At 34.4% G+C, this 18,616-nt stretch overlaps 2 protein-coding genes across 2 annotated transcripts; both read left to right on the top strand.

Moving 5' to 3' along the window:
- Nucleotides 1-277: 277 nt before the first annotated feature.
- On the top strand, nucleotides 278-12,928 carry HELRODRAFT_192651 (hypothetical protein; the record flags this gene model as incomplete). Its single annotated transcript, XM_009023700.1, has 30 exons — nucleotides 278-451; nucleotides 676-772; nucleotides 921-1,309; nucleotides 1,427-2,899; nucleotides 3,007-3,217; nucleotides 3,333-3,451; nucleotides 3,640-3,933; nucleotides 4,229-4,274; nucleotides 4,606-4,726; nucleotides 4,961-5,072; nucleotides 5,360-5,500; nucleotides 5,571-5,672; nucleotides 5,844-5,897; nucleotides 6,028-6,243; nucleotides 6,462-6,623; nucleotides 6,773-6,874; nucleotides 7,144-7,274; nucleotides 7,515-7,580; nucleotides 7,740-7,884; nucleotides 8,119-8,231; nucleotides 8,675-8,798; nucleotides 9,363-9,439; nucleotides 9,607-9,753; nucleotides 10,020-10,222; nucleotides 10,433-10,542; nucleotides 10,687-10,836; nucleotides 10,974-11,277; nucleotides 11,392-11,766; nucleotides 11,800-12,262; nucleotides 12,387-12,928. The coding sequence occupies 28 exons, from the start codon at nucleotides 278-280 to the stop codon at nucleotides 11,478-11,480; spliced, it is 5,472 nt and encodes a 1,823-aa protein (XP_009021948.1). The 3' UTR covers nucleotides 11,481-11,766; nucleotides 11,800-12,262; nucleotides 12,387-12,928.
- A 3,243-nt stretch (nucleotides 12,929-16,171) lies between these two features.
- Nucleotides 16,172-16,384, top strand: HELRODRAFT_153133 (hypothetical protein; the record flags this gene model as incomplete). Its single annotated transcript, XM_009023699.1, has 1 exon — nucleotides 16,172-16,384. A coding segment is annotated over one exon (213 nt), but the record flags the coding sequence as incomplete, so codon positions are not given.
- Nucleotides 16,385-18,616: the final 2,232 nt, after the last annotated feature.

The following is an 18,616-nucleotide window of genomic DNA, read 5'->3' as shown; positions in this document are numbered from 1 at the left end:
TTTTTTTAATAATGTTTTTTGAAAAAAGTTATTTTTTAAAGCATATTTTTACTGAAATTTGATATTTTGAAACATTTTCTTAAATAGCTTATTGCACTTTTAAACGGTGTCGAAATTGTTAAGGGTGAAACGTCTTCGTTAACTTAGAAACCATTTGACGCCTGGTTGCTTGCTAGTTGTGTTGTATCTTGTTTATTTTTTATTTAGTCCGGTTTGGAGCTGTCCGTTCTTTTTTGTCAGATTTTTTGCAACTTTTTTCGTTAATTAGTTATAATCAATGAGTGACCAAAGAAAAAAACGAACGTCTGTTGTCTCCGCTCGTCAACATTCCGCAAAAAGTGTATCTTCATCCAGTTCAACCATCAGTCACTGTGATGATTCCTCCACTGTAACTGGAGAGGAAAGAAGTAACAATTGCAAGGGAAAGTCTAAAAAGTCGCCGGCCAGTAGAGTTAGAGTCTTTGGACTTCTTGTAGTTTTTTGTTCATTGCTGCTAAGTTTCTTTACTGTTTCTGTTTTACTAACTCTTAATGTAACTATTAACTTCTATTAAAATTAAATTAACTTCTAAATTTGAAGACTTAGATGTTTATAAATATAATTTAATAATTAATATATATTAAAGTTACATTAAGTTAATTAAGCTCCTAAAAGGCAGTTTTTTTGATTGGTTAGGGAAGGCACAGTAATTCAGATAACATCAAGAAGATTGTGCAAGAAGAGGGAAGAATTGCTCGCAATTTGATAACATGGAGTGTTCCTTTACAGACAGGTTATAAAACATATTTTGCTTTTTAAACTTTGCTTATAGTTTTTTTTATAACAGATCACAGAATAAGATGTCTTTTAAATAACAAATTCTGTCAAACAGACATATTGTTAATTTCATTTGACAATCTTTAATGTTGCTATAATTTTAGAAAAAAACAAGTCCAATGCACCAAAGTCGCCCTTACCTTCATCTCCTGTTAGGAAGGTTGCAGCGGCAACAACATCTGCAATCAGCTCACAGACCATGAAGTCAGTTACCAGCACGTGTGCAGTGAGTGGCAGTGTTCAAGCACAGACAACAATGTCCTCATCATCTCACAGGGGGAGACCTCCACAGCAAAGACAAAACATCCAACTTAGGCATGCTCTTCAACAATCAAATAAACATCTGCAACAGCGTCATCAACAAAAACAACAACCTGCTAATAAAAAAGACATTCGTGCCAGGTATTGGGCATATTTATTTGAAAACTTGCATAGAGCTGTTGATGAGATCTACCAAACTTGTGAAACTGATGAAAGTGTTGTTGAGTGCAAGGTAATTATTTACATCATTTAAACAATTTGTTCTAAACACAAATTTGACGATTTTTTTTATTAACAAATTGCTTTTTAAGCTTGATTTCATTCATTTCTTGAAATTAACTTTATAAAGGAAGTCATAATGATGCTGGATCAGTACAAGAAAGATTTTGACTCCCTAATTGGAAGATTACATCTAATGCAAGACTATGAAAATGCCGATGAATCATCAAAACCAAAAAATTTGGCCTGGGAAGTTAGGAAGCGATCACCCAGTAAGTCGTTCCTTGGCTACCATCAAAGAGATGTTCTCATTCCATCAAGCAGGACTGCTCGTAGTTTAACGTTTGATAATTTAAACGTGCTGGCCAATGATAAAAACAGTGCCGGGTCTAAAAATATTCTCACAAAATATTCTCAAGGAAAGGAGAACATGCATTCCAGGACGTGGGCTGATAAGGTGAAGAGTTCTGCAGCTGTTGTGGTAACATCAACAGCAGCAGCAACAATATCATCGGTTTCATTACCATCTTCACTTTCGTTGGGTAATGTTTCAGCTGGCATGAGTTGCTCATCAGATGGTTTTGTGAGCAGTGGTAGCCTTCTTAATACAAGAATTGAAGAAAATGTTGTGCTGCAAATTGGTGATAACAACAACAGTCTTGCCAACGACAACTTTGACATTAACAGTAATAATAACGTTGAAAATGACAATACGAATGACTTCAATACTCACAATTCTACTGACAATGTTGGCAACTGTAATAATGTTAATAAAAGTTTCATCAGCACCATTAGCATTGATATATCCACTGAAATTAATACTGATATCACAATCGACAGCTGCAACAAAAATGTTAGCACGGAACGCAGCAGCAATAATTTTGAAAATATTGATCCATCGTCTAGCACACACTTACAACAACCAGTAGATGCCTCCATGTCGCTGCAGTCATGTGATCAGCAAGATGGGTGGGAGATGGTTTCTCATAGAAATTATCGGCAAAAACAAAAAGTCCCATCTTCACTTTCTCTTTCTGACGTCTGTTCTAGCAAAATCAGCCACAATTATCAGCTGAATCGACAGCATAAACCACAGTATCTACAAAGGCCGTTAGTGCTTGATGCATTGATAAGTAATAAGAACGTGGCTGTAGTTGATTCATTGAATGATAGTAGCAGCAATATTGATGCTCTGTCTTGCTTCAATAATGATAAAGTCGTTGTTTCATCCAGCCTGTCATCGCCTTATATTTCTAGTAGTTCCATATTTGACAAAGTTATGCATCAGTCTGGTTTACAGCTGCATCATCAACAGCAGCAGCAGCAGCAGAACTGCCATCCGCAACAATCTTACCTAGACCTAAAGGACAAAAGCTTAATTACTGAGACCTCAAATGTTTATAACATCAATAATTCTTTGTTAAAAGATGTAAACAATAACAATTACAACAACAATAGTCATAGCAGCACTAATATTGACAATAACATCAACAGCACTGACAGTAAGAATCTCAATAAGAATATTTGTAGCATCAACAATACTGCTTTTCAAAGCAAACCAAATGTTTTCCATCCTTCATACTCTCTAAAGGAATCTTCAAAAGTAAGCCTCAAGGATTGTTTGATGGTGAAATGTATTTATAGATTATGTAAGCCAAACAAACGTGTGCTAACTAAAAATTAACTAAACTAATTACTAAATTGTTTTAGATTGATGCCAGCTCCATTGCTAACGAGAATAGCAACAACAGTATTTGTGATAACAACCATACCAATGACTCAAAGGGCAACGATGTTCAATCACATCAACTTAGTAGTGAAGACATCAACTACGATGACGTTAACGATGCTGATCATGACATCAATGCTAATTTGTTAACTGCTGCAGCTCTGGACTCGAAATTATTCAATTCAATATATGGTTTGTAATTTCTTCTGTTAATTTCAAAAAAAAAAAATCTTTATCATGTACATTAAATTTACTTTTTTTTAGTGTTTTTTGATAAATATTCATGAGTTAACTTTCAACCAATTAGAGTCTGACATTCCTGCAAACTCCTCCCCTGAGCTGATGATTGACGAGACTTCACAGGGCGCTTCACCTTCATTGGATGTTTCTGATCCTAAGGATTCTGATGTTGATGAAATTAGCAAGGTTTCAATCATTTCATTTACACATTGATTGATTACACACGCGCGCACACTCACACACACACTCACACACACACATACACACACACTAGTTTATTACACACCACACACACTAGTTTATTACACACCACACACACACAGCCACCACACACACACACCACACACACACAACCAATCAACAATAACAAACAGGCTCTGATGAATGCATTAAAGGAGGAAGATAATTTGGAGACGTTAATGGAGAAAGAGAGAGAAGCAGCGTATGTGAGCGCCATGGAGCAGGAGAAAACTTACCTGATGGAAATCGCCAGAGAGGAAAAGGAAGAAGAAAACGATCACCATCGTCATTCTGACATCATCGATGGTGACGCCATCAGTTATAGTGGTGGTTGCTCTGAAGATTATGATGATGCTACTGAAATGTCAGCCGGTAGAAATGACGCTGATGAAGGCTTGCATGTGGTTTCTCAAAGAGAGGATAATGATGTCAGTTAAATAGTTGTTTGTTTGTTTGTTTTCGTTTTGTTTGTCAATTTGTTAGTTTGTTTGCTGTTTTTTTAAACATTTTGTTTGTCAAGCAGTCTGTTCACCTTCCTTCGGCTAATCTATAAACTGCTTTAGTTATTAACTAATTATTAAACATCCAGTTATTTCTTCTTTCCATTTGTTTCTTAAAATCGTTAATTTCTTCATTCATTTGTTTACTCATTTACTCGACCATTCATTCTTTTATTCATTTTTTCACTCATTCATTCACTAACTCACGAATTCAATCAACTAGGATCAAAAGGCATGGGATTGGGAGTACATTTTGAGCCAATATGAAAGTTAGTGTATGGTTATGGCGACGACGACGATGATGATGTATATGATGATGATGATGATGATGATGATGATTGTGGTGATGAAGTTGTATATGATGGTGATGAAGATGATGATGATGGTGGTGGTGGTGATGATGGTATTGTTGTTATAATGATAATTATTAATTCAATATTGATAACATTTATTATTGTGATAGCATTAATGAATGTGTTACTGAGATTAACAATGATGACGACGACGACGATGATGAAGACAATACTGTTAACCGCCTCATTCATTCATTCATTCATTCATTCATTTTCTTATATTTAATTTTTTCAAACCATCGAGCAGAGGAAAGAAGCAGCAGGCAGCCGAACCAGTTGTGGGGTGATATAATGGAAGAAGCAGAAGCTAGAACGCCCGGAAGATTGGTGCACGTCTACGAAAAGCTCTCCTCACCATCAAGAAAAAGGTTAGAAATTGAGAGAAAGAGAGAGAGGTGATTGGCTGTTTGGTTGTTTTTTTGAGGTTGCCGATTGGTTATGACTGTTGTTTGTTCGTGATTGGATGGCTGTTGATGTTACTGGTTTTTGATTGGTTGGCTAGCTGGCCATTTCTAATTATTATAGGTTGGCTAAGTTACATTCATTTATTGCTTAGCGCATGAATTTATGTTTAAATTAGGACTTTAAATTTTATTGAACAGATCGGTAATAGAATCGAAACAGCAGCTGGATGAGAAGCAGGCGAAAGCAGCTGAGTTGAGGGAGAAATCACTGCAGGAGAGAGGCGAAAATTTAAGGGTCCTAAGAAAGAAGGTGCGTCATTCAATTGTTTACTGTGTGTATTGGGCTGCTGTAAGTGAGTTGCACATTTGTTGTTTTGCACTTGTTATGCCTGCTATAAATATGTGTTTTATGCGTTTTTGTTCCTGTGTTACTTGTTCAGGCGTGATGATTCTATCCTACTTTGCATCTTGATCGATTGGTTGATTGATTGATTGATTGATTGATTGATTGATTGATTGATTGATTGATTGATTGATTGATTGATTGATTGATTGATTGATTGATTGATTGATCATACTTGAACATGGCATGCCCAGGTTGAAGAGATTCAGGCATGGAAGACAGAGTTGTTGAACCAGGCACGACAGGCTATGGAGGATAAGTTGAGGAGAGCTGAAGAGAAGAGGCAGATAATGCTGCAAATAAAAGTGAAGAAGGCCCATGAAGAAGATGCTAAGGTTAGTCTCATGCTATAGTTCAATTTTTGTTAGTTTGAGGTCATGTTTAAAACATTATTACTGTATACAGGCTAGTGAAATAGCATTCATAAACACATTGGAAGCGGAGAATAAGAAACTGCAGATATCATCAAAGCATGAGGTGTCCAAGGCTAGACTGCAAGATATGCAGGTATTGCAAGATATTTCTATACAATCTATTTATTTTTACTGTCTGTCTGTGTGTTGTGCCTGGCCAATGTCTGTCCGTCAATCTTTTTGATTTCTGTATATCTTTCCTCTGTGTACTGATTATGATAATATTAACAATAATATTAATGATGATGATGGAAATATTCGCCAGGAAGTAAGGCAGAGAAGACACGAGGAGAAAGCAGCTAAAGAGGCGGCTGCAGAGGTTGTATGTATATTTGAACGTTGATGATGTTGATGTCGATGAAACTGACTTCAACCAGACAGCAACGCATGTATCACACACACACACACACACGCACGCACGCAACGACAAACGACGACACGAACGACAGGAGCGCAGACGAGCTCTGGAGAATGAGAGGATAACACGTCTGCAGAAGGAGATGCAGGACAAGCATCAGCAACACCAACAGAGACAACAGGAAAAGGAAAAGGGGCGACTCGAGGCAGCCAGGTTGAGGGATAAGGAGAGGGAAGAGAGGCTGGCCATGCTGAACAAGCAGCAGCAGACGCACATCGAGGAACTGCAGAAGAAGATACAACAAAAGGTTTTTGCTCTCGTTCAATTTTACGTCGATGACATGATGCTGGATACGCGTATGCTGATTATATACGTAATGATGATGACCGTGATGAGTATGGTGATAATTAGAAGCGGTGGCAGCCCAATGCATCCATTCACAATGAGGTCGCAATCAGTTATCACAAAACAATAGCAGCACAGAAACGCATCAAGACAACTTCATCATATTTCAATTTCTACCAGCAAGATGAAACGGATCGCAGGCACAAAGAAAAGTTGGAGGCCATACAGGAAAAGGCGTTCAGGATGAGTTTACAACATCATTCTTCCGATGAAAATAACGATGCCCCGCCCATTCACGTTCCTTATAAGAAGAAAAAATTCTGCTCTGTCTGCAATGTTATGGTTCGTTTGTATGTGCCATTGATTGTACGTTGATTGTACAGTCTTATGTGTGCAATTTTATGTTTGTCTGTCTGTTTACTTTGTATAATTTTTTAGCTCTGTATATGTTTGTATGTTATTTCTGTAATTATTATTGCATATTTTTCAAGATACCATCCGAGGTTTATTTGCTGAGCCATCTTCGCGGTAAGACGCATCAACAAGCCATTGCTGACAGCAATCAAGGCAGCCTACCTTCCCCTCAAGACGTCGTTAGTAGTAGTAGTAGTAGTCGTAGTAGTTAAGTTATGATGATGATGGTAATGATTAAGAAGGTGATGACTAATGATGATGATATTGTAATGTTAGAAATAATCACGACATTTCTAGCATTTTCATCATCGTCTTTGTTGAAATTTAAAAAATTATTATTCTCTTGTTTTATACAGTTTTAATTGAAATGTTTGAACGTACATTAGTTAGATCATTTAATTAATTAATTAGTTTATAATTTAAACATTTTTTACGTTGATCCACCCAGGAAAAGTTCAACCTCCAGTACATAATGGATGCCCCGATTGACAAGGAAGATAGTGAGGTTGCTAGTGAGAGAGAGAGGCAGAAGGTCTTTAAGAAGAAGTGCAAGAAGTTGAGATTGAGGATGGTTCAGAGGTTGGTTGGTTGGTTGGTGGGTGGGTGGGTTGATTGATTGGTTGGTTGGTTGGTGGGTTGATTGTTTTGTGGGTTGATTGGTAGGTTGGCAGTGTTATTGATTTATCAACTAAATAGTTGATTGGTTGACTGATTGATTTGTTGATTGATTAATTGACAGATTGGCTAAACTTTTTTATTTTCCATAATTTGATTGTTATCTAATAAAAAAAATTTACATTTAAAACCCAATAAACACAGAGGGAATGAATACGAAACCTCTCTGGCCAACAGGACTCCAAACCTGACATCACAGCATAAGAATAAGTTCGTTAATTAGTTAATTTTAATTAATTAATTAATCTTAATTAAATTAAATTTCGTTTTGTGTTTTTTTCTCGAATTATTTAGAGTTACGTCTGAGTGGTTTATTGTTTGAAGTAAATTTTCGAAATTGTCTGGTGATTTTTATTTCTATCAAACCAGAATCCAGAAACTAATCAAAGACCTCCAAAAACTAGTAACATCGTCGTCGTCATCGATGACGTCATCAGCAGGGCAGTGGCCCCAGAATAAAGTTTTGACTTTAGATAGATATTTAGGAGAGCTTTCTAGAATGTTTGGGAAGGGGGTGCGTTTGTTTATTTCATAATAATTGTGATTAAAATCAAAATGTATCTAGAGATGAAAGTGAATTATTTGATCTGTTGAGAAATTTGCTGTTTGACTTTAATTAGGTGTAAATTTTTTTGAAAATTTTCTTTTAAATGGTTTAATTTTATAATAAGAAATTTGTCAATTAATTAATTATTCAATTTATTGATTAATTAATTAATTAATTTATTAGTTAATTGATAATGTACAGAGTGTGCTAGAGAAGCAGGCATTCAGATGGCAAGGTGGTTTCGTTGTATTGCTGCAGTTATTTAACGCCATCATGCAGCCCACAAATGACCTCAACTCCGTCGTACCTATTAAGTTAACATTTATTTGCCGTTCGGTTGTTTGGATGTTGTTGGTCAATCAGTCAATCGTTCAATCAGTTATTCAACTATTTGATCAACCATCCACTAAATCAATCAATCAACCAACCATTCAAACAATCTTTAAATGATTCAACAGTCATCCAGTCAATCTATCTATCAATCAACCAACCAGCCACTAAATCAATCAATCAATCAACCATTCAATCAATCTTCAAATGATTCAACAATCATTCAGTCAATCTACCAACCAACCAATCAACCACTAAATCAACCAACCATTCAATCAATCTTCAAATGATTCAACAGCCAATCTATCAATCAGTCAACCATTCATCCGGCCAATATCTACCAATATCTATCAGTCAGTCAACCATTCATCCGGCCACTATCAATCAATAAATTCTATCACATTGCTACCACCCATATCTCATTCAGATCCATAACCTTATCATGTTCCTTGTTGAAGTCCATGTGCTGTGGCAGTGTGGAGATGTGTGTGCACCTACTCCTGTCAAATAGGCTCTGCACTCTTGTCGATCTGGTCTCTAGCCATCTTAATGTTAGTTTTTTTTTCTTTTTTAAAAGTTAAGTTTTGTTATAATTATATTATGTTATATTATATTAATTATATTATTATTACAATAATATTTTTTTAATAGTAATACAATAGTAAGATTAATATTTTGTTGATGCGTCTTTGCATGGCTGAGAATTCGGTGATGTTATTAAGTTATTGATTAAACGATCGTCAAATAATTAATTTTTATAATAAGTTAATAAATGAATTAATTAATTAGATTTTTTTGTTTTATTAAAAATTAATTACACTAGATCTTGATCCCAGATAACTACTCAACGACATTGCAATCATCTGTTGCTTCGACATCATCTCAACAACCACAACAGCAACAACAACAGCAGCAAAACAAACAAAACAAACAGCAGCAGCAGCAGCTGCTGCAACAGCAACAACAGCTTACGACAACTAGCATTTTAGTCGAGTTATTGGCCTATTTACTTCTACCTATCTCTGAAGACCCAAAGTTTCAACCATCTTCTTCATCGCCATCTTTGTCGTCATCGTCGACGACAAAGCCACCAACAACATCATCATCATCAACAGCAACGACGTCAACAACAACATCATTGTTGGGTGGAGGTGATGGAAAAAAGGATGAAGCCAGTGTGGTTGCTTCACAGGTTTCTGATGTTGTTAGGTAGTCAGCGCTTTTTTAATGTTTTATTTTATTCGTTCTTTCGTTCAGTCACTCATTCATTCCTTTGTTCATTCGTTTATTCTTCTTATTCATCCATTCATTATTTATTTGTAAACACACACACACACACAAATTGATACTCACAACCAGTTACGTGATCAGCACTGGCATACTGGACAAGATATCAACATACTTCAGCAACATGAGAAGCTCCGTTGACAATGAGCCCGAGGCCGCCCTCTTCCTCCAACGTTCTTTGCTGCTCGTCATCTCTCTCATAGGACTGTCTTCGCCAAAGTTGGCTGTTGTTTTTGCTGCTAGTGGTAGTGCTGTCTTTGCTGCTTTTGATATTGTTGTTTGTTTGTTTGTTTGTTTGTTTGTTTTATGTTTGTTGTGTTTTATAGCTTTCGATGGTTTGCTGTGATGATAATTTGTTGTTTTCCCACATTCGTCGTGATGTTAGTTGTTTTTTGTTGCTGCAGTTCTTATTGTCATCACTGCCAGTTGTTTTCCCCACTACTGCTATTATTACTGTCCTAATCTCGTGACATCAAATCAAACAGGGAGCCAGCATTCATAACTGACCACCACCGCACCAAAGGCCCAACAGCATCAACAACAACCACAGCGACATCGGCCGCGACGACGACGACGTCGGTGACCTCTGCAGATGACCCGACCCAAATTATAACAACGTTGAAGGTGACCCACTTGGCAGGCATTGTATCTCTCATGTATGGTATGCTACTGCATGCCGATGCTCCAGGTATGCTTGCTTCTCCTTAATTATTTTTTCTCTGACCTGGTTATGGTCATTACGATGATGACTGATTGAGAGGATGGTGGCGATGATGAAAACAATGATGATAAATGAAATGACGATGGTGATGAACGATATGGCGATATGAAGATAATAACTGTTGAGATAATATAACGATAACTCGACGATGATGATAAAGATGATGTTTATGATCAGTTAGGGGATCAACAGCTCCGCCACCCCTCTCGAGGCATACAACTGACGTGGTGATGATGTCATTTGTCATGCTCAACAAACTTGCTCTCATGAATCTCAACATGCTTCAGGTTATGCTCCTCTGTCTTGTTGCCATTTTGTTTTTCTACCCAGAACCATCCTATTATATTTTAATTAGTTAGTTAATTGATTAATTAATTATAATCTCATTAATATTAATTGATATTATAATTCGTGATATTTATTTGCCACAGTCCTGTCTAGGAGAGGAAGGCATATCTCTTGAGTTTCGCCACATAGCAAGCTACTTGCTGTGGTACTGCACGCACAGCAAGGATGAGGCCCTGCTGCATGAAGTCATCCTCTGCATCGGCTATTTCACTCTCAATCATGCTGACAATCAGGTTGGAGAGAAGGAAGCTTATCTCTGTGTTTGTTCAGTTGTGCTGTGGTTTCTGTTGTTGCATTTTAAAAGGAGTTGATTGGAGCTGATTGATGAGGTTTAAAATCCGATGTTTTTTAAAAAAAATTTTCATTCTAGTCGATAATTCAAAGTGGTCAGCCGCCAACGATCTTGCAGCAGCTTTGCTTGCTTCCATTTCAATACTTCAGTGATCCACGACTGACTGGCGTCCTCTTTCCAACCCTCATTTGCTGCTGCTACAACAACCAACGAAATAAGCAGATCCTCGAGCAAGAGTTGAGTTGTCTGTTGCTGTCCAACTTCTTAGAGGAACACGATCTCAGGGACCAGCAGCAGCAGCAGAAGCAAAACACTGCTGCTACTACGAAAGAACAAGTTATCACATCGCTGGTAGCTGTTGACAAGTTGAAAAAGAATTGTGGTCGGTTCAGTATTAACAATTTTTCTGTTAGATTTTATATATTTACATTGTAATTATATTATTTTTACATATTTAATAACCAAAGTAATTTTTTTTTAATTTTTTGATTTCTAGGACTATCAGTGGACAAGAGAATGTCCTTGCCCTTCAGGTTTCCTCAGCACATGTGGTATGAGGCACAGCTCTATTTCGCTTCTGTATGAATAACTGACCGACTAATAATTATCGTAATAATAATTTATAGCATTTTATCATTATTTTTTTATAGTTATAATAATAATTATTATTATCATTATAGCTATAGCATAATTTTATTTTTATTATGTTTGGAACAGGGCTAATGATAATTTATATAATTTGTCTCGGAATTGTAACCTGTTGTTAATGTTATACAATTACTTACCTGTAACATATGCCTGACATTGTTAATAAACATTAGTTGTAGTAGTACTTATTATACATACATGCACATACAAATACATACATACATACATGCATATACACATACATACATACATGCATATACACATACATACGTACATGCATATACACAACATACATACATGCATGCATTAGCGGTAGTAATTAATTATATTTACAGCTATTAATTATTGCCGCTAAAACTGTGATCGATGGTAACTTAGCGTTTTGGTAAATTAATGAAGATACGAGTTAACATTTTAATTATTTTTTAGTCGGTTAAAAATTGAATCGTGATGTGATTTTCAAATAAACATAGGCGTATTAATCCCGGTTCGAGATTCGTCATGTCGGATCAATAGTGTAGGGAATGTTGAAAGCAGCTCTTGTTGTTTCGTCTGCTATCAAGTTACTCGCCTTTCATACCTCTGTGTAATGTAATATTAATGAATGACCATTATTACCATAATTAACCATTCATGTCGTCGGTTGTGTATAGTACTATATAATGCTGTCTGAAGCATTCTTCATTTGAAAGTTTTTGGAGTTAGCGCATGTCAAAATTATTTTATCGATTTTGAGAGCTCTCTCGTTCGTACAGAACCTTGAGACATCACCCATGCTTAAGTTGATACAACAATGCAAATTTTTGCATCGTTGAGATAGATATTATAACGGTCTACATCCACGTAGACACGGTGATATAGACTACTCACAAAGATAGATTTCATTTGATAAAAGTTTAAATGATGCTCCATAAAATAAGATTGCCTAATTAACTAATGTAAATGTTATGCTGTGTTAACTTTCTTGTTTTTGACAGATTACAATCGAATGGGATGTGTATGTATGCCTTATAATCTTATTCCATGAAGTTATACTCGTATATATATTATATACATATATATATAATAGTACTAAAAGTAATAATAAGAATGATGATTGTATTAAGGTATTTTGTATGTGTATGTGCTGTACACATGTGCGTACGTACAATCGTACATACACAGCACATGCTAATAGGTATTTTTTGGCATTAGTATTTCCTCAATCGCTTTATAGTGATAAATAATTGTTCTAGTTAGTTATGTGATGTTATTTGATGTGATCTGATGTGGTGATGTTAGCATGTCGTTATAGATAGATAGGTGGAAGAAATAAATGGCATATGGATCTATTCATAATAATATTGCCCATTTGTAGCTTTTGAATTAACACGATGACGACAAAAACTGCAACGTATTCCATCCACCAAGCAGCAGTCCCAAAGTTATTTAATACACGCATTCTAATCTGCTATTTTGCTGTAAATTGCAATGTGAGTTATCTATTGTATGCCTACGCACATAAACAAACGTATATGTGAATAAATGAATATATTTATATATGTGTTTGTGTGTGTCTCCCTCTTCTCTCTCTCTCTCTCTCTCTCTCTCTCTCTCTCTCTCTCTCTCTCTCTCTCTCTCTCTCTCTGTGTGTGTGTGTGTGTTTGTTGTATGTTGAAATTACTGATTTGTTCATCATCACCATACTTTTTCATCAAGTCACCAACCAAGCCCACTCACGTCGAAAGAATATTTGAACGCAGTAAAAATACAAATTTCGAAATTTAAAACTTTTCCATTCATATGAACGCGAACACACATAAGTGCACGCATACGTGTACACAGTCACACACATATACATACGCACGCAATGTTTATGATGACCAATTTTTATGAATCAGATAGCGAAAGTTCAACGTCCTACCTACATTTTATGTGTGTCAGTATAGCATATATTCCGCCATGCGCGCTAACCAATCATAATACAGCTACCTCTTCAAATATTTATCAATGTACGTACGTACCAAAACAAACACGTGCACACATACACACATAGATACATACACACGCAACGCACACATGTAATACATACACACACATACACACACTTAACGAATGCGGCACACATACCCAAACCTTTGGATGGAGTTCAATTTTCTGTATAATTATTTAAACGCAAATACACACACGCATTTGTATATTTGGTATCAAAACAGACACACATGTATATACACAAACTAACACATACACACACAAATCTTTTGGACACATATTCTATAAAAACTAGAAGTATAGACAGCTATAGACAGACAAATTCGCATCAAATGACTTGATTTGTTACGTGTTGTTTTTAGAGATATACCATATATATATTTAAAATAAAATTATTGCAAATATAATTAATAAAAGCACGTTTTAGTACTACTAAACAAACAGTAATTATAGATATTCATATTATTTTTTAAAAAAAGCTGGTGAACGAACTGGCGAGAGTTTTGTTTTTATAAAAAGGTTCGTACCAAATATAAGCAAGCAATACAAGCAGCATCCAACACATCCTCTCTCTTTCTCTCAGTCTCTCTCTCTCTCTCTCTCTCTCTCTCTCTCTCTCTCTTTCTCTCTCTGAGATAATCCGGCCCGGAATTGCTTCAAGTGCAGGTTTCGATCGGCTAAAATTCGGGATTACATCACGATCAGGGCCGAAGTATTCAATAAATAATTTTTATTCTGATGCTTCTCTGATGATCTTACGAACAACAATGATGATGATGATGAAAGCTATGAGAGCTAAGGGAGTGCTTCTAAAGTCAATTAACTTATCGATACGATACGATACGATGAGATGACAAAAAAAGATGTGATAAAGATAGAAGACGACGTCGATGATGGTGGAATCATAATTAATTATATAATTGCATACCTTATTAAGTCTAATAAATGAGTAAAAGACAGATGACAAAGCGAAAAATTCGCATTTAGTCTGACAGATAGAACTCGTAACATTAAAATTATAGAGAAATTTTTAGAGAATATATGTATCGTGTTTTATATATATATATATATATATATATATATATATATGTGTGTGTGTGTGTGTGTGTGTGTGTGTGTGTGTGTGTGTGTGTATGTATATTATACAAAAATACGCATATAGGGAGCTTCAGGGACTGAGTATGATTAAACCAGCATCCTTTTGTATACTTTCTAGGAACCAAATTTGATGAATACGCCTACAAATATAAGTAGCAATTATTTATCTCCGGTATAATTAAATCTATTGTAATAATAATTGTTGTATTATTAATGAAAGTGTGATGTGTTTGAATGACAAAAGGATATAAATACATCGCAACAAGTTAAAGACGGAATACAAATCAAAATTTAAATTTTATAGTGGTACCCTCAATTTGACGAATTATTCTACTAAAACGGTAAGTTTTAGATCTTAAAGCTTCAATATTTGTTAACATTTAATAAATATTCAATAGATATTTTACAAATTTAAATCAAAAATTAAAGGGGAATACAATTAATATGAAAAATTGTTGTCGGGGTGTCAAAAGGTCCGCATCCATCACATCATCCTTGTTTACAATACGAATCTAAATTCGTAATCTCCATTCATTCAGACCTTTTAAAAAAAGGTTTCGGACTGAACATTATTTTCATTTCTTTCCGGATTTGCCGGATTTCTTCATGTTAAAACGTCGTAAGTGACCACATATTTTCTGTAAAATACGAATTTTTTTTATAAACACGAAAAATCTGTTGTTATACTAAATTTATATTTATATAATAAAAAATAAATAATACCCACAATCCATACTTTTCTCCGTTTTTGGTCCCTCGTTTTGCGTACCTTACGTTGCATCGTTCATTTTGTTAATTAAAAAAATCAATACTCATTTTTCACAATGTTCGTCATGGTATATTTCATGAATTGCGTAGCGTAGAAGATTAGTATATATATATATTATATATGTATTATATATGACAGGTAGATATAATATACTATACTATATATATATGCCGTATAGTATACTATACGGTGTATATATATAGAAAAGCATGTATAAATTATGACAATACATTGCAGATATAATAATGACTGACTTGGCATGAATTGTAAAAAATAAAGCTTTTGATTGTTATTTCATTATGATATAATAGCTGTACATATTTTGACTTTTTTTTAACATTTATGTGTGACATTTTTTTAAACAAAAAAATCCTAAAAAATAATTGAAAAAATTAAGCAGACTGAAGAAGAGGAAGAAATTGAACAGAAGGAGATGGATGTTCATTTAATGAAGGACTGCCCACATCAACAACAACAACAACAGCTGCAGCGAACGATGTCATCAGTAGATCCAATCAACATTACGACATCGAATGGAGTCTTCAGCAGATCAAACCATGCCACGGAAGATTATGAAATATCACTCGTCATCGCACAGTCAGTGGTCAACGACATATGCAAGAAAAAAATCTTCAATCTCCATCCCACGAATAATTTAATCCAACTCTGTGAGACCGCGAAACGACTCGTCAAAGAAATTCTCTTGCAGCATAGTCCAGTATTTTTGGGCATGGCCAAACGACTAGAGATAAAAAAACAATCACCGAAAGAAATTAATCTAACGCTCGATCGAGTTCTAAAAGAAATGTTCTCCGACGGCCACACAAATTGGGGTAGGATTGCTACCCTTTTTGCTTTCGGAGCGGCTCTCTGTAAATATTCCCTTGAAAATAACAAGCAGGAGCTTATAGAACCAATCACAGACTCCATCGCACTCTACATTTCTACAAATAAATCCAACTGGATAAGGCAACAAAATGGCTGGGTTGGTTTTTTTTTATTTACTAATAAGAAGTGAACCTCCTGTGAGTTTATTATCTTTACAGATAATATTTCATGAACATTTCATGGAGATTTAGGCTTAGAATTGTCTGCATAGTCAAACCAAATGCTTTTCTATAAAGTAAAAAAATTAAGATAGGAAAATTTGTGGAATTTATAAAACCAAACAATTTAAAATTGTAATAAAATTAAAAATAATACAAAAATATTTCTAATAATTTTGTTTTGTTGATAATCACATTAATTTTTTCAACAGTATGCTTTTATTTAATGTAGGCATTTTTTTTTCCATGTAAGAAAAGCTTTTTTCATTTCAAAAAACGTCAGAGTAATTTTTCATTCTATAAAATTCAATTAAAATAACCCATGTATTAAAATCCAGGAGCTCTAGAGACTGATTGATTGGCTGATAGTTAAAAATTACTGATACTTTTTTTACTTAAGAAGTGGTCTTAAGTTTAATTTAGATTCTTGAGAAATCTACTTATATTTTCAAAATTCTGATGTCAACTCTTCAATATTGATATTATAATTATTAAAATTTAATATGAAAACTTCTCTTTCTCTCTCTTCTTTCTATTTTCTATCTTTCTTCTCTCCTTCTAAAACACACATGTTTGTACCATGTGTGTGTGTGTGTGTGTGTATATGTTTTGTGTATGCTTTACATTTTCATGACTTTCTATGCCTATCTTTCTAGGTAGTGTTAAAGTTATCATGCCTGAATGCTGTTGATTTGTTTGTTTGTTTATTTGTTTGTATGTATATATGTATGTATGTATGTGTGTGTATGTATGTATGTATGTTTGTTTTTATGTAGGTATATACTTGTAAGTATGTATGTAGGTATGTATGTACGTTTGTATGTATGTATGTTTGTATGTATGTTTGTATATCTGTATCTAGACAGCTTGTTTATTGTATTGCATTGTATTGATAATCAATACTCAGCGGTTGATTATCAATATAAATAGTAATAATAATAATAATAATATTATTATTAAAAATAATAACTTTAATAATTTTTCATTACGAAGATTTTTGTATATGTGTATGTGAAGATTTGTCGTTTGGCACAACTGAGCTTTGAGTTTAACTCAGCCAAGGTGTTATGAGTGGCCAAGTTATAGCAATATGTGTTTTTTATTCACACACACGTGCACGCACACACACGCACGCACGCACACTCTCTTTTTTTTCACTCTCTCTCTCTCTCTGTCTCTCTATCTCTGGGCTGGCTAAACAATCCACTTTTGTCAAGCCCATATGATATATACACAATGCCTTGCCTGTTGAAAGCTGATTATTGTTATCTATTATTATTATTATAATTATTATTATGTTTATTATTATGTTTATTATTATTATTTTATTTGTATCATTATGACATTTTATTAATTTTTTTATTTACCTTAGTTGTGTAGTAGCAGTAGTAGTTGTAGTAGCAGTAATAATAGTAGTAGTAGTAGTAGTAGTAGTAGTAGTGGTAGTAGTTGATTATGTAGTGGTAGTAGTAGTAGTAATAGTATTGTTGGTAGTAGTAGTAGTAGTAGTAGTGTTGGTAGTAGTAGTAGTAGTAGTAGTGTTGTAGTACTGAGATATGGTAGTATGGAAAATTGTGTGATGGTGGTGACATGATGGAGACTGATGATCATAATGTTTGAAATTTAATTAGTGCGTTCAACACATTGATCTAAAGATGTTCGTTCGTTCGTTCGTTCGTTCGTTCGTTTGTTTGTTTGTTTGTTTGTTTGTGTGTTTATATGTGTGTTTATATGTTTGTATTCTTATACCTATTGTATTTTTTGTGTATGTTCTTATTTGTAGATAAAGTTTAATTGTTTATTTCACCTGCACATGATGAAATGTCTGATAAGATTCTGGATTATCTTTCAGTATTCTAATCATCATTTTCATATTTATATTTGTCATCCATAACTTTAATGTTCTGTGGTGTTTGTATGTGTGTATATGCAAGTATGTAATTTGTTTGTATATATATATATATATATATATATATATATATATATATATATATTTGTGTGTGTGTGTGTGTGTGCGCTTATGTATGTGTGTGTGTATCATCTATATCATTTGTATGCTGATGTTAAATACAATTATTAATAATTGTATCTTGGGCCAGTATGTTTGTATGTATGTAGATATGTTTGTATGTGTGAATTCTGTGTGTGTGTGTTTGTATCTCTTCACTCTATTAATTGTATATACTGGG

This window comes from Helobdella robusta, assembly GCF_000326865.2.
Source record: "Helobdella robusta unplaced genomic scaffold HELROscaffold_37, whole genome shotgun sequence".
Taxonomy (NCBI): domain Eukaryota; kingdom Metazoa; phylum Annelida; class Clitellata; order Rhynchobdellida; family Glossiphoniidae; genus Helobdella; species Helobdella robusta.
This window is presented reverse-complemented; position numbering and strand designations above follow the sequence as displayed.